The sequence below is a fragment of the Phascolarctos cinereus genome, unplaced genomic scaffold, assembly GCF_003287225.1.
Source record: "Phascolarctos cinereus isolate Bilbo 61053 unplaced genomic scaffold, phaCin_HiC Scaffold_9;HRSCAF=440, whole genome shotgun sequence".
NCBI classification, from domain to species: domain Eukaryota; kingdom Metazoa; phylum Chordata; class Mammalia; order Diprotodontia; family Phascolarctidae; genus Phascolarctos; species Phascolarctos cinereus.
In genome coordinates, this window is record NW_027556402.1 from 50,720,781 (window position 1) to 50,743,265 (window position 22,485).

Below are 22,485 nucleotides of genomic sequence, written 5' to 3' on the forward strand. Positions count from 1 at the left end.
CCAGGTTTTTCTGAAGTCTGCCTGCTCATCATTTTTTATAGCACAATAGTATTCCATTACATTCATATAGCACAACTTGTTCAGCCATTCCTCAACTGATAGACATCTCTTCAAAGATAACTTCTTTAAGTATTAGAATAGATGACCTATAAAGCCCCTTCTGGCTCTAAATCTGTGATCATATGATCTCACGCTAAAGACAGTGTGGTGCAATAAGAAAAAAAGACAAAATTTAAAGTGATTTGACCTTTTAGGTCCTCAGTTTCCTCTCCTGTAAAATGGATGAGGTGACCTCTGAGGTCTCTTCTAGCTCAACATCAATGATGTTCTTCTTTCTTTCCATCACTAGTCAGGATTAAATTCTAGTTACTCCACATCTGAAGTCAAAATGTCATTCTGTTTCCACAAATATTTTTTTCCACGTTTCTCAGCATTACACAAGCAGAACCATGTGAACCCAAGAAAGTGCTATGTGAGAATGAAACCTGAATGATAATTAGGAAAGGCCCAAAAACCCCAGCATCAATACAGATTTCTAAAGACGCTGAAAATGAGGACTGCAAGAAAAATCAACCAGCTTTCTGTTTTTGCACTTAGACTAATTGATTTCCTCTGCAGAGTAAAACTCAGTGCAGGTGGGCCATGTGCGGTTCAATCTAGCTTCCAAGTGCCAAGTTTCTCTTTGCCATTGACATTTCTAGGTTGACTGACAGTTGTTGTGAAGGGAAGAAGGAACAAAGACAGCTGTCACCAGAATCTGTAAACTATTAAGCAAAATATGGAACCCAAGACAGAATAACTTACCAGTCTCACTTTTGCCCCACATAGTATCCAATTTTCACTCCCCACTAAAACCGTTCAAATGAAAGGTCTGTAATGGACCTTTTTGTTGTTCAGTTGTTTCAGTCGTGTCTGACTCTCCATGACTCCTTTGGAGATTTTTGTGGCAAAGACACTGGAATGGTTTGCCATTTCCTTCTTCAGCTCATTTTACAGATGAGGAAACTGATGGTTACAGATGAGAGTTAAGTGACTTGCCCAGGGTCACACAGCTAGCAAGTGTCTGAGGCCAGATTTGAACTGAGGTCTTTCTGATTCCAAACCTAGAGCTCTATCCATTGCACCACCTAGGAACCCTAATAATGGACCTGTTTTAAGCTAAATACTATTTCTCTCTGTCCTCTGAACGAACATTTAGGATAGACTATAGTGGAAACATTCTTTGAGAAGAAATTGTGCATTTATTGCACTCTAAAAATAAAACATGCTGGAAAGAATTATAGTAATAAACACAAGAAACCTGAAGTTAGAGGAAGGGATGAAATAAGCATTTATTAAGTGCTTACTATGTACCAGGCAGGGATTTAGGTGGTACAAATGATACAGATGCCAGGCCTGGGGTCAGAAAGACCTGAGTTCAAATCCAGCCTCAGATACTTAACTAGCTATATGACCCTGGGCAAGTCACTTAACCCATTTGCCCTAGCTTTCTCCTCTGTAAAATAAGCTGGTGAAGGAAATGTCAAACCACTTTAGTACCTATGCCAAGAAAACCCCAAGAGGAGTCACAAAGAATCAGATACAACTGAAAATGACCAAACTACATATGCCAGGCACTGTGCTATGTTCTTTACAAATATTATCTCATTTGATCCTCACAAGAACCTTGGGAGGTAGGTACTATCACCCTCCTTTTACAGTTAAGGAAACTGATGCAAGCAGAGGTTAAGTGACTCACCCAGGGTCACGTAACTAGTAAGTGTCTGAGGTCAGATTTGAACTCGAGTCTTTTCCTGACTCCAGACTTAACACTTTATGCATTGTACCATCATGCTAAAGGTCATATATGAATTGAGATTTAAAGGCGTTGTATTCCATATTGATCATTTGTGGGTTTCTTCTTTCTAGAGGCAGCATGGTAAGGTGGATAACCCTGGGTTCAAGTCCTGCCTCTGACTATACATACTGACTATGTGACCCTGAGTTTCTTAACCTCTGAGTGCTCTAGGCAACTGTCAAAAGACTAGATGTTGCTGTAATGATGTTGACTTGCAATGGGAGAGGGAGTTTCCTCCCATTGGAGTTCCCTATCCCAATGAAATTAGTGACCTATACTCTATCCTTTTTGGTAACCCATATATCTGTCACTAATTGTACATAAAGATAACGAGAAAAAGGAAAATTCCTGAAATCTGGGAGATTTGTTAGAGACAATTGACTTATTTATTTTTAACTCCCCTGACTCTTCAGTTTAACGAGAAGGAAAATTAGGCTATGACTCATGGAATGAAAATTCATTAGATTCCATGCATCTTCTTTGAGCATCTAAGCATACTGATCACTAAGTACAAAAAAATGAGTTCATTAAATGGGAAAGCTGCCCTGAGTCAACTAATCTTTGTCTCAGAGCTTTCATGGGTAGCAGAGGTGGGGACAAAAGTAAGGATCAGAGATAAGCCTTTACTCTGACCACTGAATCATACTGTCTCCCATTGACCGATTTAATCGACAAGGGTTTAGTCTGGAGAAAAGATTGGAATTTGAATTATCGAAAGTTAGCACTAGCACTCGCCTGAGCACCAGTCCTTCATTTTTCTAATGATACTGGCAATCCGTTGAGAGGAAGTATTCCATCCTGGACAGAAAGCTCCTTCTCTAGTCAGGAAAAGCCCTACTTCTGCTATATAACAGGTGTGTGACATTGGGTGAGACACAACCTTTCATGCTTCTGGCAACTGTCTACAAATGTAAATTAAAGATGATTTAGGTGGTTGTGGGAACTGTGGACATATCATTCTTCCCCACTGATAAAATGAGAAATAGATGCCAGAATACCAAGTGGAATGGTAAGGCCTTAGAATATTAGGAAACCAAGGTGACAAAGAAATATAAGGGCTGAGAAAAGATGGCTCTCAAGGTACAACAGTTTTTATATGTTAGGGCTTTCTCTTGGCCTTGACAAGACAACAAAGACTGTGGTATGTAACGTAAATGAAATCATGTTTTGAAAAGTTTCTTGAAATGAAGGGCAGAACTATTGGTAGAGCTGTGGACTGGAGCCATTCTGGAGAACAATTTGGAACTATGCCCAAAAGGCTTTAATACTGTGCATACATACCCTTTGACCCAGAAATACCTCTATTAGATCTCTATCACAAGGAGATTAAAGAAAAGGAAAAAGCAGTCATATGCACAGAAATGTTTATAGCAGCTCTTTTTGTGGTGACAAAGAGTTGGAAACTGATGGGATACCCATTAATTGAGGAATGACTTAACAAGTTATGGTATATATATGTGATATAATATTATTGTGCTGTAAGAAATGATGAAGGCGGTGACTTTAGAAAAACCTGAAAAGACTTATGTGAACTAATCCAAAGCGAAGTGAGAAGAACCAGGAGAACAATTTACAAAGTAACAGCAATATTGTAAAATCAACTGTGAAAGACTTAATGATCTGCTTAATACAATGGTCCACTGCAACACTAACGGACTTGTGATGTAAAATGCTATCCACCTCCAAAGAAAGAACTTATGGTCTCACGTGCACAATGAAGCATATTATTTTTATTTTCTTTCTTTTCCTTGCTTTAATTTTTTTGGACCGTACAGAAATATGTTTTGCATGACTACATATGTATAATGGGTATCATATTTCTTGCCTTCTCAATGGGTGAGGGAGGGGTGGACGGAAAGAGAAAACTTGGAACTGAAAATAAAAATAAAATACAATTTAAAATGGAGGGTAGAAAAAGGTCAAAACAAAGCCATCCCATTCTAGAGATTTTTAACCACAACTCATTGTCTATGGCATTCCTCTCAAACATGCACTAATATCTCTGTAGCCAATGGGAGGAGTCCTATGGAAATTTTGAATGTAAGGAAACTGAGATGATTGAAAATTATTTTTGTTCCACAAATTTAGGAGAATAATTTTAAAATTTTCTCTAAAGTCAATCAGAGAAGAAATATTATGCCCAGACAAAAAGAATATACTTCTCACATGAAAAAAACACTATATTCTTTTTTTTACGCCCTAGATGAGATAGCCATTCCAGATTTTGGCACGGGTGCTATGGAAAACTGGGGTCTTATCACATACAGAGAAACCAACCTGCTTTATGATCCCGAGGAGTCGGCCTCTTCAAACCAGCAAAGAGTGGCTGCTGTGGTGGCTCACGAGCTGGTTCACCAGGTAATGAATCCCCCCAGTGGTGCAGCAGTAGGGAAAAGGAAGCACTTAAAAATCCTAGCAACTATGGTAATAAATAATAAATAATAAATGCAACACATCCCATCTTCAACTTTTTTTTCCCGTGCTCTACAAAAATCTCACCAATGTTAAAGATTTTTTTTTCTAACCAGCCCTGGGATTTCATGAGTGGAAAGAGCCACCAGTAAGGACCTCCCTCTACTAATCAAGACCAGCACAGTCTGCAATTTATTTTTTATTTTTATTTTTTTTTGGCCTTCTTTCTCTATCTATCTATCTATCTATCTATCTATCTATCTATTTATTTATTTATTTTTTCACTTATTTATTCATTCATTCATTCATTCATTTATTTATTCATCTATCCATTTATTTATTCACTTATTTATTTATTTATCCACTCATTTATTTATTTATTCATTCATTCATCTATCTATCTATCTATTCATTCATTCATTCATTCATCCATCTATTTATTTATTTATTTATTCATTCACTCACTCATTTATTTATTTATTTATTTATTCATTCATTCATTCATCTATCTATTTATCTATTTACTTATTTGTTCATTCATTTATCTATCTATCTATCTATTTATGTATAATTGAAGTTCTGTTCACCTCATTAGTGTTTTGGATGGTAAAAACATCTTATCTGATATCAATGATATTTATCAATGATTTATCAATGATAGAGTTGCACAGAAACATACATGACATGCTGACTTACTGTATGCTTTCGCCACTATCCTGCGATCTCTTCTCATCTTGTTTATCATTTCAGTGGTTTGGCAATATTGTGACCATGGATTGGTGGGAAGACTTGTGGCTGAATGAAGGGTTTGCCTCTTTCTTTGAGTTCCTAGGAGTGCATCATGCAGAGAACGATTGGCAAATGGTAAGTGTTTTTCTGTTAAAGCACTTTCTTCAGTTCAATTTAATTCACATATACATTCATATTTATATGGTGCCTTTGGCCACATCCACAGGGAGCAGAGAGGCTCGGGGGAGGGGACTGAGCTGTCAGACAGACAGTTTATCCAGATCCCCAAATTTCAGGGTCTGCCTTGACTTTCATACTTGTAGGGGCTTGTGGGAAAGAAAAAAATAGAGCCATGAAGGAGAAAGATGCCCCAGTCTCTCTGTTCCTTATGAAGATGGCCAAAAGCAGGTTATATTGATCAAGAAACTACTCTGTGCTAGGCACTGTGCAGTCCGCTAGGAATTTGTTATCATTTATGAGTCATTTCTGACTCTCTGTGAGACCTTATTTTGGGTTTTCTTGGCAAAGACACTGGAATGGTTTGCATTTCCTTCATCAGCTCATTTTGCAGATGAGGAAACTGAAGCAAACAGGTTCAAGTGACTTGCCCAGGGTCACACAGCTAGTGTCTGATGCCAGATTTGAACTCAGATCCTCTCAACTCCAGGGCTGTTGCTCTATCCACCATACCACCTAATTGTCCTTTGCCACTAGGGACAGAAAGGCAATAATGAAATAGTCCCTATCACCAAGGGGCTTAGGACATGTTCAATTTATTTGTTCATTTAGCAAACATCAATTGTCTCCAATGGGCAAAGGAATGTACTGGGATGCAAAGTGGTAGAAGACAAAGACCTTTTTTCTCAAAGTGTACAAATTTGTACAACTTTGTACAACAATGTACAATTGGGAAGGTTACTCAGATGGTGGTATAGGCAGTAGACTAGTCATCAGAGCTAGGCTGGAGACAAGAAGACCAATTATATTCTTCAGCAAGCCTTCAGATAACTCTGTCGCTAACCATTTGAAAGTAAGGGGAAATCAGAGGATGATTTCAGAGGAGGACTTTTCATAGCAGCCTTGTGGAATAGTTAGTATACTATGGCCCCTCTTTTACAAATGAGGAAATCGAGGTTCTGTGATGTGAACTGATTTGCCTATGGTCACAGAGCCAGTATGGATTGGAAGCCAGGTGTCTTGACTCCAAGTCAACCCCGCCTTACTTTCCATTCTGCTCCAATCTATTCCACCCCATTACCTCTTGGGCAATGATTAGGTGGTATGGAAAATGCCATGGGTTTGAGAGAAGGAAAGAAGAGTGAAAAGAGCTAGGGAGTAGCAAAGGAGAGGTGGGGGAAATGAGAGGAGCCAATACTTCCCCTTTAGTTCTGCCTGTTCCCCCCAAATATATATTTCTGATTCAAAGAAGCTTGGAGACTGTGCCAAGTCTATATCCCAGAAAAGGGGCCTGGGAAAGGAAGTTGAAAACCAGCTATTAAGGGTTATTTTGTGGGTGACTATCATTACATTACCTTACCTTAGATATGGTATTTGATAGTTTTCTTTTTTTCCTAGGGCTGTGGGGCAGGAAGGGAGAGTATGAGAAACTGAGGTTGTTCTACTCCAAGCATCATTAGCTGTGTGACCTTGGACAAATCCACTCCCCTCTCTGAGCCTAGATTTTCTCAATGTGACAGGGTTGGACTAGTCACTAGATGATCTAGTCTATACAGTCCCTTTTAGCTCTAAAGTCCAGGATTTTTCATATTTCTCCCTAGAGTCAATTAAGACAACAGCAACTGTCAAACATTCTGTGCCCCTGTTTATATGTAATATGAGCAGTGGCGTGAGGATAAAGGGATAGGGGACATGGAGAGTTGCAATAGTTTGTGTAGTTAACTTTGTGAACTATTGCCCTCTAATGGACAAAACCGAAAGATGAATTAAACTGGGAAATTTCCCACAGTGTTTAGAGTTTGTATAATCTATTATTTTTCAAGGGGGGAAAAGAAAGACTTGGGAAAAAAATGTACATTGTTGGTAAAAATAAAATCCCTTACCAAATATCGATCCACATTCAAACATTTCCAGTAAAACACAGAATGGGCAAATTTTATATGAAAAAATTACTTTCCAAGATCAAATCATTTAGCTTTTTATTCCTTTGCTGGCTAATAAGAGGTTTAAGAATTGCTGCTATCTTTCAAGATAAATAAATATACCACTTATACCGAGTAACCCACTTCCACCAACCAAAACATAATCAACGTAAACCCATTAACACTATTTCTACATGTTGGGGGATGGAGTGAAGAACTCAGTTTATATTGCCCCTAAGTATCACATTAAAATTTTTTTTGAATTGTTCTTTTTTTAAAAAAAATTATGACTACAAGAATCATCAGTGAATACAAATATTCCAACATATAAAGAAAAAGAGCATTGTCTATAAAACTGAATTTCTGTTACACGTTTTTTTTTAAAATAAAGGGTATACTAAATTTAACAAGGTAGTGACAAATTTTTTGTTTTAGTCTTTTTCTGAACTTCTTTTTTTCAGCATATTTTTAAAAAGTTTTATTGATGTCCTTTTCTTCCTTTTTTTTTTGATCTGGCATATTTATCATTTCCCACCTATTCCCACCCACTTCCCCAAGCCCTCTCTTGTATGAAATTAGTATATCAAGCAACACAGTTTAATACAGTGGCCTTGTCAGAAAACGAACAGCTCTTTTTGCATCTTTAATCCACCACCTCTCCTCCAAGAAGCAGGTATGCATCATCATCAGTCTTCTGAAGCCGTGATTTGCTGTTGGTAGATGCATGAGTCTCCTAATCTAGTCATATGGGGGAGAACAGGGGAAGATTCAAGCAGCTAAGAAGGGAGGACTGATTGGTTAATGTATGAGGGGCCAGGACAAATTTTTCCTTGCAAATGGAATTAATTTGTGGCCCTAAATTTTGCCTCCCTTTGCCCAAAGAAAAAACTATTTGGAAGGATGAAAAACCTGTGCTTTTGTTTTTATGCATAATTCAGATGCATATTATGAGTATGTATATCATACCTCTAATTTAGGCATGAATCTTAAGGTATGAACCAGCTAAATGACCCCCAAATTTTCTGTTCTATGAAGTCAGCATTCAATATCCTTCCTTCATACCTTTGCACAGGCCATCTTGCTTGTCTAGAATGCCCTTCCTCCTTACCTCCACCTCCTAGAACCCTAGCTTCCATCAAGACTTGACTCAGGTACTGTCCCCTGATAAGATAGCTTTCCTGATACCCCTAGATGTACATGTTGCCTGTCTCTCTAAATGGAATTCTATTTTTCTGTTTAATGGTGTATCTCCACCTAGTAGCTCCTCCGTAGGCTCAAAAGATTTAGAATTAAAAGGGGTCTCAGAGGTCATCTGGTCCATTTTACAGATGAAGAAACTGAGGCCCAGGAAAGTTAAGAGATTTGTTCAGAGTCACATGGGTAGGAAGAGGCAGTTGCAGGATCTGAACCTCAGTAGCTGACCCTCAGTTCATTGCTCTTTCCATTGTTGGAGGGCAGAGATTGCTTCTCATCCTGCCTTTGTATCTCTTGTGCCTAGAATAGTGCCTTGAACGTCTCAAGTCTAGGAGAAAATCTAGTTTTCTCAAGTTAGGGAATTCTTGTTTTGGGAAGTGGCTCCACCAAGGCAAATCCTAAATAATTGAGCTCTGACTAAATAGGTAAGTCTTAAGGAGTTGCCTAAGGTATGTATGTGCCTTAAGTGACTTGTCCAAGGTCACACAGCTTAACTTACATGTATGTGCCTTAAATGACTCATCCAAGGTCACACAGCTTGACTCCAAGCCAGATTGCCTCTACTCTTCTAGGACTTTGTTTAATTAACAAGTGCTTAATAAATGCTCGATGAATTAAGCTATAGTAAAAACAACGATATCACATCTACTTTATTTTATTTCCCAGCTTGACCAGATATTACTTGAAGATGTTTTGCCAGTGCAAGAAGATGACTCCTTGATATCTTCTCATGCAATTGTTGTAAATGTGACAACCCCAGATGAAATAACATCTGTATTTGATGGCATATCCTATAGTAAGGTATAAGAAAAGTCCTATGTTTTTGAAGCATTTTCTGCTTGGTTACTTGGCATTCTCTAGTTAATAATCTTTAGCTGAACTGCATGAATACTGCATGTGCATCTCACTGGACTTGGGATCAAAGCTCATTTTTTAAAAAATTGTTTTGTTTCTACTTATCCTGACCTTTGATTATCTGGGTTTTATGGGTTTAAAAGTGTTTTCTCTGATTTGTTTAAAGGTAGAAAACAATGGCCTTCTCTGGCATATGACCAATAATAGGCCTTGTATTGGAATGGATCTCATCCTCAGTAAGCATCAGGGGTACTTCAAATTGGTCTTTAAATCTTGTATTTTTTTTTAAATTTTTTAAAAATATTTTTTAGCTAGAAAGAATATATACAGAATTATTAGGGAAACTGAGGGATCAGCATCTATTACTCCTGAATGCATTACAAAGATGGCAGCATTTTTCATCCATTTTAAGTCCTTGTGGGAAATGCTCAATAATTCAGAGCTCTATTTTTTGTTCTCCTCTTACAGCGTGGTCAGCAAGTGACATGATTAGGGGTTTCATTTCCTTCTATCTTAGCCACTGGCTGATTCAGTCATTGCATTGACACATGACTGACTCTTTCAAAAATTGCTGCTAACAGAAATATTTCCACATGGTTGAGCCCAGTGATTTTATTTAGGCCTAAAATATTATTTTCATGTAAAGGAAAAACTTTCCCTATACTAGAGAATTAGAAATACGCAGGATTCTACTTATCTCTGCACCCCTGACACCTCATAGCCTCTGCTTTCATCTAGTGAGCCAATTTGTCTCTGCTATCAAACCTTTTCTATTCCTAGCCTTTTGCTTATGGCGTATATAACAGCCTGGAAAAGAAAGACTGACCTAGGTACTCCAGGCTTGTGAAACCCTAAGTCATAATTTAATTCTACCTGTAATAAGGATCGTGTTGTTGTTTAGTTAAGTCTGACTTTTCATGACCCCATTTGGGGTTTTCTTGGCAGAAATACTGGAGCACTTTGCCATTTCCTTCTCTAGATCATTTTACACATGAGGAAACTGAGGCAAACAGGATTAAGTGACTTGCTTGGTGTCACATACCTATTAAGTATCTGAGGCCAGATTTGAACTTGGGAAGATGAGCCTTCTGACTCCAGGCCTGACACTATCCACTGAGCCACTTGTTAACCCTGTAAATGTTAGCTATCACTGTTATTAAATACCATACTTCAGCATTCATTACAAAAGGAGAGGAAGAATAAAGCCACTAATCAGATAATTCAAGCAAAATAATGGTCTAAAAATAACTGTCAGTGAGGAGCAAAGGAGCTTGGGTATGAATTTTCTAAATTGACTAGCTACAAATTACTTTTGCCAGAGAATTCCTTAGCTTTCTACTTATCATCAACATAGTCATTTATTTATTGATAAAAAAGAAGCACATTTATTTGTTGACCAGTTTTAACTTGGGTCTACTTTATTTTATTATGTATAATAGAAATGGTAGTCCTAAACACACACACACACACACACACACACACACACACACACACACACACACACACACGAGCCAATCCATTTCTTTTCCATTAGGAGGGCTCCATCTTCTGGTTCATTGGAAGCAATGCAATAGCTTTCTTTATAAAGTACCCAAAATTCTAAAGGCAAGAATTTCAACAATTTCTTTATGGCATTGGTCAAATAACTCTTGTTTGTTCTAGAAATTTGTATGTAAGTTGTGTTAAGTAATTAATCCACAATTGTGTTCAATAATTAATGCATGAATAAGAGTATTTTAGAAGCTGTTACATGGCAAACTTTATTTCCTAGTATCTTGGAACCAACAAATGTCCCTTAGAAAAAACAAAAGCTCTAAGTTTTGATCACAACAAATTGTCTTTTATTCTTTGCTCTTACAATACACACTAATAAACTGTAGTTTTTCCTTCACATAGTGACTTTTATTTCTCTCTCTCTTTTTTTTTTCTTTAGGGAGCCTCCATTCTTAGAATGCTTGAAGACTGGATAACCCCAGAGAAATTTCAACTTGGATGTCAAGTATGTCTTGTTATTTCTAATAGTGTAAGCATTGATGTGAGACTGATTATGAATGGGGGAAAAATGAAATGCAGTAAAAAGAGACCTCATAAGTATTGGGATTGAAGCTCTGCCTAATAATGAAACTTTTCTCCCACATTTCTGACATGATGAGGTCATTGAGCCTCAGTCTGCCTGAACATCTAATGGAGAGTAGCTTAGTACTCCCAGGAAGCCACACGTTTCATTTTCAAACAGGTCTTCTTGTTGGGCACATTCATTCCTATATTGAGCAAAAATCAGTCTCCCTATTACTGGCACCAACTAGCGGTAGCTCTCCTCTCTCTAATCAAACATAATAAATTGAACATTCCCCAAGTAATCTTGAAGATCTGACCAATTTCTGCCTTATCTGCAAACCTTCTATAACTTCCTATTATCTTGAGATAGTGTTTCTTAACCTGGGGTATATGAGCTTCTTTTAAAAAAATTTTGATAATTGTATATCAACATAATTGGTTTCCTTTGCAATCCTACATATTTTATGTATTTAAAAACATTATTTTGAGAAAGGGTCCATAACCTTCCCCTGAATGCCAAAAGAATCCATGAAACAAAAAAGGGTAAGCACTTCTGCCTAAGATAAAATGCAGACTCCTCAAGGTGACATTTAAAATCTTTCGCAGTTTGGTTCAGCCTTCATTTCACATTATTCCCTCTCACAAATTCCATGTTCAAGACAGACTGTATTACTTAGACTATTCTGCTGAACTTCATACTCTATTTCCTTCCTGCATTCGTTCCCAAAGGCTATCCCCCCAAACTCTGAATGTACCCCATCTTCATCTCAGTATGTCAAAATTCTTCTCTTCTTGAGGTGTTGCCTCATGAAGTCTTCTCAGATTTCCCCCAACTGAAAATGGCCTCTTTCCCTTTTGCCTAAAGCATTTTGTCTCTCTTTTCCTTTGCCCCATAATAACCTTTTTTTTTGTTGGTTCTTATTTGTGTATGCACCAATTCAATACAACTTAATAAACATTTATTTGCGGTTGCTGTCATTTTTGGTCCTGTCCAACTCTTTGTGATACATGGGGGGAGGGGCATTCTGAATGATCAAGTTCTGTGATTTAATTGGAATAGGTAGTTTCCTATGTCTCGCCTGATACTTCATAGTCATAGGCAATTACTTGAGAGTCTGGAAGCATTAAATGACTAGCCTGAGATCACACACCCAGCATATTCCAGGGGCAGGATTTGAAGCCATCCTCCAGACTGTGAGGGCAGCTAAGATCCACTAATGGGATACAAATACAAAAGCAAAACAGTGCCTGCCCTGGGGGACAGAAGGTAAAGGAAAGATAAGTACATATGCCCAGAGAAAGAAAATAGAAAGTATATAGAGTGTAAGGCAAAATAATTTCAAGAAGGAAAGAACACTGATGACTAGGTTATCGTGTAGGAGATGATACCTCAACTGAGCTTGAAAGAAAGCTCAGAATTCTATGAGATGAGACAGGAATGAAGGAAGGAGGAAAATGGGCATGTCAAACTTGGGAGATCCACCTGTTCAAAGGTACTAATGCAGGAGATGAAGCATCGGGCACAGGAACAGCTAGTGGGTCAGTGTTTTTTTTTTTTGTGAATGGACAAATGTGTGATGGAGAACCATGTAAAATTAGTGGGAAGGTAGATAAGTGACTAGACTGTGGAGGGCTTTAAATGATATGATGATCATTTTATATTTAATCCTAGAGGCAATAAGGAGTCATCAAGATTTTTTTTTTAAGTTGGAGAGTGAAATGGTCATATCCGTCTATTGAGAATATTCATTTAGCAGCTATGTGGAGACTAGATGGGAGAAGAAAGAGACTGAGAGCAAGGAGACACATAAGAAAGCTATTTTGGTAATCAAGGCAAGAGACAATCTAAGGACCTAGACTAATGTAGAGGCTGTGTGAGAGGAGAGGATGAGATGTATGTGAGAAGCGGTGTCAAGGTAGAATTGAAAGGATCTGGAAATGTATTGGTTATATGGGAGAAGGGAAGAGAGAGATGGGAAAGGGGAAAGGATGACTCTAGGGTTGGGAAACTATGTGACTGGATACACCATACTCTTCCTCCTCCCTCCCCCCAACTTTGTGATAAATGATAATGTCCTTCATGGAAGTATTTGTCATTTTTCAGTTTTGTCTTCAATGCTTTGGACATGGTACATAATATATATTTGTGCATTAGATTGAATTCTACCTGCCAGCTCTTTGAATATTTTAAGACATTAGGTGACAGCTCTTCAGAGTCCTATTTATAGAAGGATGACCTCTTTTTCCTTTCTTATTTTGGGATAGATAATCAAGAAAATCCAGAGGAAGGATCCTTTACTAATTAGTATCAACATTCATTATGTTTCTCCATTAAGATTACAGTGTCTTGTTACACAAAACCCTAGGATCATAGATTTTGAGCCAAAATCAATCAATCAACATGCGTAGTAATCGATTTATTACAACGCTAGGTGCTAGAGAACCTCAGAAGTCATCTCATTTTATCATTGAAGAAACTTAGAGTGAATACATAGTGGTTGAGTCAAGATTCAAACCCAGGCTTTCTGACTCAATCTGGTCATCTATCTTTCTATTGTACCATAAAGCCTACCTTGCTAAAGTATAATATAGGCTGTAGGCATTACTCCTTTATTATTACTGATGACATTTATAACTTAAAAACATTTCCTATCCATCAATTCATTAATGAATGCAAAAATTATTAAGCAGTTACGCTATACCAAACACTGTGCCAAGCCTGGGGTACAAATACAAAAGAAGGCAGTTTCTGCCCTCAAGGATCTTACATTCTTTTTTTCTGTTGTTGTTAAGCAATGGGGTTAAGTGACTTGCCCAGGGTCACACAGCTAGTGGGTGTTATGTGTCTGAGGCTGGATTTGAACTCAGGTCCTCCTGAATCCAGGGCCGGTGCTCTATCCACAGTGCCACCTAGCTGCCCCAAGGATCTTACATTCTAACAAGGCAGGAATTCTTGCTCTGGATCCATGGGTAGTTTCAAATGGTTCATGAATACAAATGGAAAAAAAAAATACATTTCATTGACCACTAGCCGCAATCTGCATTTCCTTCCATTATAGATTTAAGCAGCGAATAATATTTTGAAGGTGGGTTTTACCAGACTGCCAGAGGAGTCCATGAGGAGATCCTCAAAGAAGGGTAAGAAGCCCTGGAAACAATATTTATAAGGGAGTAGTGACCAGGAAAGAGTAGGTCCAAGTTTTGGTCTCGAATATACATAAAAAAAAATGTTGTGAGTGAAGTCATAGGGGAGTTGATTGATATGTCCATTCTGGTTAAAACTGAAACACTGATTTTATTACGAGCTTTTGAGGAAGACATAGAAAGGGTGGAGAGCAAGCTGCCGGCAGAGCAGGGGCAGATGATGAGATGATGACCCAGGTGGAATTTTAAACATGGCTGAGCGTCTTTCTTAATGCTGAATCCAAGAATCCTTTCTATCATTATAGACTTAAGTTATTTGTGAAGTGATTGGGATACATACTTAGCACAAGGGAAGCGGAAAATAAATAGGGCTTGCTTTCTTTCTAAAGCAGACACGAGTGGAAACTTGGAAAAGAAATTCGGCACACACAGATTCTGCCTAATGGGTGTCTCAGTTTCTTTTGCTGGCCCCAGGCCAAGTCTCTCAGGGCCTTCCATCCTCAGCATATCCTATAAAGTGTCTGTACAGCTCCCCAACCTGCAGGCTGGCCCCATTCCAACTACAAATGGAATATTCCTTTTCTTACCCACCTATCCTTGACTTCCCAATTGTGATACCCCAGGTATCTAAGACAGAACTCTTCTGATGGCATTTCAGCCCATAGGGTATGAAACGTGTCCCAGCATTCTCCCACTTTCCCACCCAGTAATGCAGCATTTTTTTTTTATAATGATTCTCCAGGGCACTGCATGCCAGCACTGGAATGTACCTGCTTCTGCTGCCAGCATTTTGATCCCTGTCTAACTGTCCTTTTCTCTATCCTCTGAACTGCACTTAGCACTGATGACATTTCTAATGCTTTCAGCAATGCCCCCTCTCCTTCTACTTTATGCTAGGATCTCTAGGTGGCTGGCAAGGAAGGTTACTGGACAGTAGGGGCTGGCAAACGAGGCTAGCTGTCAATCTTTCTATTTTATGTGAACTTGGCTACATCAGTGTCATCAATGTGGATCTGAATATGATATGTGAAAACATAGATTTTAGGTAATATATATGAGTTTTTTTCTCAAAAAACTTCCCTATACCTTCTCATTATCCACCATCAAGGTAAAAATGAATCTTGCCTATAGTTAGTCAAACATACCTTTGTCTATATCATAGATTGTTAGGCTTTTAATGTTCGTTGGGACCTCAGAAGCTAATACCATCCATATCTGACTAGTAGCACTCTCTATGACTTTTCAGTTGTTTTTTATAAATTTTTTTTTTGCTTTTTGGTGAGGCAGTCGGGGTTAAGTGACTTGCTCAGGGTTACACAGCTAGTAAGTGTCAAGTGTCTGAGGCCGGATTTGAACTCAGGTCCTCCTGACTCCAAGGCCGGAGCTCTATCCACTGTGCCACCTATCTGCCCCTCTCTGTGACTTTTCCTACAAGCAATCACCCAGTCTTCCTGGAAGGCCTCGAATGAGGGGAGATCTCCTATCTTGTGCACTAACTCATTTCATTCTTAGGCAGGTCTAGTTGGCAGGAAATGTCTCATATTAAGCCCAAATCTTCCCTCTTCAACTTCTGTTCATTGCTCCTGTTTCTTCTTCCATGACAATTTAATATCTCCACAATAAGTTTGCTCCACATTCTGTTCATTAGCAATATCAGTTGAGGTATATAACCCAGGAAGACAGGACATTTGGCAGTGTTACAGAGGATGGCCTGCACAGAGTCTAGGTAGAATGTTGTTGCTGTGTTATATTGTTCAGTTGTTTTCAGTTGTGTGACCCCATTTGGGGTTTTCTTGGCAAAGACACTGGAGTGGTTTGCCATTTCCTTCTGCAGCTCATTTTACAAATGAGGAAACTGAGGCAAACAGGGCTAAGTGACTTTCCCAGGGTCACGCAGCTAGTAAATTTGTCAAAGCAAATTTACTCAAAGCAAATTTGCTTAAAGCAAATACATATTTTGTAACTCTCTCTTGGATTTAGATTCACGAAGGAGGAAACTATCTATCACTTGCATGAGCTTGTAATTAGCAGCTCACTATTGCTGCCAAAACTTCCCTCACATCTCTTACTTTATAGTTCAGGGCCTTTAACATTAGAGTCCTCTGTAGAGTCTACAGACACTCTGTGGAAATACGGATTTTATTCCCAAATGGACTAGTTGGTTTGGCTCTGTTTCTTCCTTCCATACTGATTTTTTTTTTTTTGGCAATTGGGGGTAAGAGACTTGCCCAAGGTCACACAGCTAGTCAGTGTCAAATGTTTGGTCTGAGACCAGATTTGAACTCAGGTCCTCCTGACTTCAGGGCCGGTGCTCTATCCACTGTGCCACCTAGCTGCCCCTTCCATACTGCTCTGCTGACAATTCCAGCCCCATTCAGCACACCAAGAGATGCATTCCATTTGTCCCAAAAGGGACGGGTAAGAGCATTCAGTTGACCCATGACCACTCCTGAGAAAGTATCTTAAAGCATCTGTGAATTAGCATTGTTATATGTTACTATCAGAAGGTATAATACATTATTTTTCCTGTCTCGGGTTGTATGTGTATGTTTGTTAGAGGTTTCCATATAATACTAATAGTGATAGAATAACTCATATTTGTACAGTGTTTTAGGGTTTACAAAATGATTTCCTCAAAATAGCCCCCTGAGTTAGACAGTAAAAATATGATTCTTCATATTTTGGAGATGAGCAAAATAGTCTCAAAAAGATTAGGCCACTTGCTAAAGGGCATGCAGATAGAAAGTGTTCTCCTGGTTCTGCTCACTTCACTCTAACCTTAGTTCAGTACAAGTCTTCCCTGGTTTCCCTGAACCCATCCCTTTCATCATTTCTTTCAGCCAAATAGTATTCCATCACATTCATCTACCATAATTTGTTCAGTCATTCTCCAGGTGATGGGTGGGTGCCCCATTAGTTTCTAATTCTTTGCCCCAATAAAAAGACCCCCTATAAATATTTTTATGCATATGGGTCCGAACAGGACATTTCTTACTAACTTTAAGGGCTTGTGACCAAGACAAAACTCTCTAAGTAGTAATTAAAACTATTCTATTTTTAAAAAATTCTCTCCTCTCCCTTCCTTTGCCTGCCCTCTGGTGGTAGTGCTGGGAAGTAAACTGACCAAAAGAATTCAAGGAGGGAAGGTCGCAGGAGATCTGACAGTCTCAGATGTTCCTTTTGGTCTGTATTACGCCGCTTTTACTTTTTCATTTCTCAGTCCCTGGAAAGAACAGGGAGCAAGGCCGTTCTGTGACCTGGGAAGGGACACTTGAAACTATAGCAGGTTGGGGAAAGAGTCTATCTAAAGGTAAACACATTGATCACTTTCTTTGAGCATACCTGATTGGGTTTGGCTTAATTCAGGGATTCTTAACCTGAGGTCCTTGGACCCCTAAGGGATAGATTATTTATGAACTTGGATGGAGAAAAAAATGGCATTTTTGTTTCAATAGAATTCATTTCCTTCATGTATATTTCCTACATATTTCATTTTGTGCATTTGATAACATTATTCTAGGAAGGTGTCCATAGGTTTTATCAGCCCACCAAAGGGGTGCATGACACAAAAAGTGTAAGAACCCTTACCTGTACCTAAGAAGATGATCACATTAGGTCCTGGGCCACTGTGGATAGCAAAGGAAATGCAATTAGTACTATGGATGGTCTCCATGGAAACTGCTAGGATCTTGATGATAAAGGACTGGTTTTAGAGTTAGAAAAATGCCTGTAATTTTCTGTAGAGATGATTTTCATTTTCTATAATTGACATGTTCCAGAAAAAGATGTACACAAACAGAAGTTTGTAAATAGGATTATATTTTAAACATACTGTGAGGACCTGCTATTTAAAAGAATTACAAGGCAAATCCTTTTGTACAGGGAAAAATCTTTTTATAATTATCATCTCTCCCAGTGTTATCACTTTTCTACTGCAGATTTTTAAATTTTCATTTTAGTTAAAGTCCATCACTCCTATTTTATCTGTGCAAATCACAACCCTGTTTAACCTGTCTCGCTGATGTGTGGCCTGGTGTCTCAAACTGAAAAGCTCATGGGTTAATAAAGGAAAAGAGAGGAAGTCATGGGGTATATAGATGACCGCCAATTTGTAAAAATTGGAGACTCACAGAATGGTAGCACCCCATTCAGAGCTTTTCAGTTAGCAATCCTTTATCCGCTGCTCACTATATCCTGAGCCTCTGCTGGCCATGAAGAATGCACACTCTGGTTTTCAAAGAAACCAATCCTTAGAAAATCTTCAGATATTTCTGTCTTTTAGTCACAGTTCCACAAGGCTCCAATAATCACCAGATAAATGCTTTTTTAAAAAAAAAATCAGTGACTATGTCTTGTGGTTTAGAACTATCTATTTTAGGTACAATACACATTGACCTACTTAAGTATTCCTTTAGAATGAAAGCTGAGAAGTGGTTCAGAGGAACAGGAGCTATCTCTGGATAGACTTTGGAGGGTCCAGATGGTATGACTAGGTAGGTGATGCAGTGGATAGAGTGCCAGCCTGAAGTCAGGAGGACTTATCTTCTTGAGTTTAAATTTGGCCTTAGACAATTACTAACTGTGTGACCCTGTGCAAGTCACTTAACACTGCTTGCCTCAGTTTCCTCATGTGTAAAGTGATCTGGAGAAGGCAGCGGCAAACCACTCTAGTATCTTTGCCAAGAAAACCCCAAATGGGTTTGCAAAGAGTCAAATATGACTGAAATGACTGAACAACGACAATGAACTTGGATAAGAAAAAGAAATTGAAATTTAGCCTTTCCTTCAATTATTTAAAAAGTTGCTTCGAAGAAGGGGTCTGTTGGCTTTGCCAAAGAGAGGTCCATGACAGAAAAAAGGTAATAATGACCACTCTAGAACTATGATCCTAAAACCTTTAAAGTCTTCTGCTCTAAATCTTTGCTTCTACATAGGACCTCCTAGAGAAGAGCAAAGATGAATGTTTTGTTTAATAATTCTTCTCTTTTACACACAGCAATACTTGAAGGAATTCGAGTTCAGAAATGCGAAAACAGATGACTTTTGGGAGGCGCTGGAAAAGGTATGAAAGAGAATGGCCTATTCAATTGTTAATTACTTTTATTTAGTATTTCTTTAGCTCTAAATATTGGTAAAAAAGAATCCAACTTTTTTAGGTTAATCTCTACTCTTCATCTTTAGGCAAGTGATAAACCAGTGAAAGAAGTGATGGACACATGGACTAGGCAGATGGGTTATCCTGTTTTGACTGTAGAAAATAATCGGCACCTGGTACAGAGTCGTTTCCTGTTGGACCCCAAAGCAGATCCTTCACAGCCATCTTCTGATTTTGGGTAAGCATGATCGTGCAGGATGAGAGTCACTTGGATGATATTGGGCTGACTCAAGAAATTCGTCACTCTGTGGCAGCCAAATCACAAACCGATGATGAGTCAATGCCTATTTTGGACCTATGCTTTATGGGTAATGACATAAAAGCCAGGTATTACTTTTATAGAGCATATAATTTCAGAATGTATTCATTCAATTTAATAAACCTTCAACGCCCTTCTGCGTGCAGAGCTCTGTCTTAAGCACTATAGTATTTCCTCTGGGAATTATAAAAAAGTAGTAAGAAGATGTGTCTATTGGAATTTTTGAGTTGAGAATCTGTGAGGTAGGGAACAGTTACCTAAACTTTTATGAGCCTTCAGAAATAATGACGTTTGTGACCATTGACTTCCATAGGAACGAATTGGACAACCCATGGGGAGAAATTATTAATGGATATTATCATAGCCAGGTGGTGGAGGGGCAGCTGCTTGGCACAGTGAATAGAGTTCCTGGCCTGAAGTCAGGAAAATCTGAGTTCAAATTCGGCCTCAGATACTTACTAGGTATGTGACCCTAGATAAGTGACTTAAGCCTGTTTGCCTCACTTTCTTCATCTGTAAAATGAACTGAAGAAGGAAATGGCAAACCACTCCAATATCTTTGCAAGAAAATTTCCAAGTGGGGTAGACATGACTGAACAACAAACTGTTACATTGGGAAATGGTCCCCAGGGGATCTCCACTATTCATTGATATATTTTATTAATGAAGCCTGAGTAGGAGGGTCTTAAAGATGGACCCTTTTGGGGGCTGTTAATATTAGCTCCCCTACCATGCCCCCTGAAATGATTGAAGTGACCAACAATGAACTCAACCAAAACCAAGACCCCAGCTGGCTGGGACCTCAAAGCTCACAATCTTTGTTCTTTCTTTTCTTTTTTTTTTTCCTTTGCTTGGGAGACCAGAAGCAGTAAGGAACATTATTGACTAAGTTCTAGTGCTAGAACTAAAGACTTTGTTAGCTCCAGCATAATATTTCTAGCTTTGTCTAAAAAGTCCACGTGAATTCTATTTTGCATCTAGAAAGAATAAGAAGCTGGCAAAGAGTCTCTGTTTCTTTGATATTTGCTTGCTTTCCTGAATAGCCAACAAAGCAAGTAGGATCTCAGAATTCATCTAGTTCAACCCACTTATTTTAACTGATGAGGAAGCTGAGGCCAGGTGAGGTTAAGTGACTGGCCCACATTCATGCAGAAAGTGGCAAAGTCCCATTTGACCCTAGGTCCTCCAAATCCAGAACTACTCTTTAGATGTTTAAAGAAAGTGTCTGGATTCCTCAGAAAAAATTGACAGAATAAATTGAAGTCCATTCAAAATAAACACATTAGCATTATAGAAAAGTCGTTGGACTTCTAAAATTTCATAGAGCTTCTTGCTTACATAAGCTTTAACTAAATCCTGCTGGGGGAGTGAGAGTGTGAAGGGGAGCTGAAGCCCTGTAATTTCACAGCATAATATAGTTCCAATGGAATACATAGATTAATTCTTCCATTCAGGTTAAAGAAAGGGAAAAGAAAAATAACTTAGATGACAGTAAACAGAATTATCTGATTTTCTTCAAACCCACCCAAATAGGAAATTATTTCAGTGATGGTGCATTCTGTCGAGCTTTCTTGATTTAACTTTTGCTAGGCTTTGGTTTCCTCCATCTTCAGAATCAGCACAAAGTATTTGGATGACAGCCTTGTGAATGTGATGATTGCTTAATCATATCCACTCAACTCATATTTTTCATGGATTATTATTGTGCCCTAATAGCCAACTGGAGCATAAACAATTCCTAGGGAATTTGAAGAGACAGAGTCTTAGAGAATAATTTCACTTGAAAAATTCTCAGCCTGAGTGGAAGAGAGGCACAGATGGTTTGCAAATGACTAAAGTTTCTTTATGGGGATTATTAAGATTCCTTAAATGGGAGAAGGAGGAGAAAAGTAGTCGTCCTATTTCCAATTCCCAATTGATTGTTCTAGAGACTAAATCACATGAACAGTAGAGAACCCAACTACAGTGTTTTGAAACCATAATTATTAGCATGGTTCACTGCTCTGTAGTTTCAAGATGGCAAGAAAAACAAACGCACAACTATGAAACCCACTACTCACAGAGCATCTAACTGGTATCGTTCTACGGAATTGGAATAACCATATAGTAGCTCTTTGAGGGCACTGTTTCTTTTGCATCTGCAGTTGCTAGCACGTAGTAGGCACTTCATAAGAAACTTGACTAGAGCCAATTGTGTTCTTGTTACTGTGGTAATGGAGTGGCTGCTTAGCCCTCATGCTCCACCCCATCCCAGTAATGGGAGGCTGTGTGAAGTCTCCAGTAGCAGGCTAGACTGACAGCCAGGATGACCCAGATTCAAGTCCTACTTCTGACACTGATAAGCTGTGTGGCCCTGGGTAAATCACTTAACTTCTCTGAGCCTCAGGTTTCTCATCTGTAAAATGATGAGGTTGGACAAGATTGGCTGAAGATTCTTCATTTGGCTGTAAATATATGATCATCCAATACAGGGAAATCTCATAGTAACAACTTGCTGAAGTATAAATGACATAGTATTATTTTACCCTTCAATTTTAGAAAATTGGCAGTTCACTCTAATATAACGAAGGAAATATATAACTCAGGGGTTACTAATGTATAATTATGCCTAATCTTATTTTTTTCCCCCTTTTGGAAAAGGATGGGTATGGCAGTTAAGTTACTTTTATTTTTTTCCTTCTGATTATACATACACTATAACATAAACATAGGTCTGACTTGTTTTTAAGTGATAATTCAACTT

At 38.5% G+C, this 22,485-nt stretch overlaps 1 protein-coding gene across 1 annotated transcript in view; it reads left to right on the plus strand.

Annotated features, from left to right (window-relative positions):
• The window catches only part of ENPEP (glutamyl aminopeptidase), a 111,818-nt gene that overhangs the window by 45,294 nt on the left and 44,039 nt on the right, over positions 1-22,485 (plus strand). Inside the window, 6 exon segments of the mRNA XM_021001403.2 lie at positions 4,041-4,195; positions 5,000-5,113; positions 8,938-9,072; positions 11,060-11,125; positions 19,325-19,390; positions 19,510-19,661. Of these exon segments, the coding sequence (XP_020857062.1) occupies positions 4,041-4,195; positions 5,000-5,113; positions 8,938-9,072; positions 11,060-11,125; positions 19,325-19,390; positions 19,510-19,661 (688 nt within the window).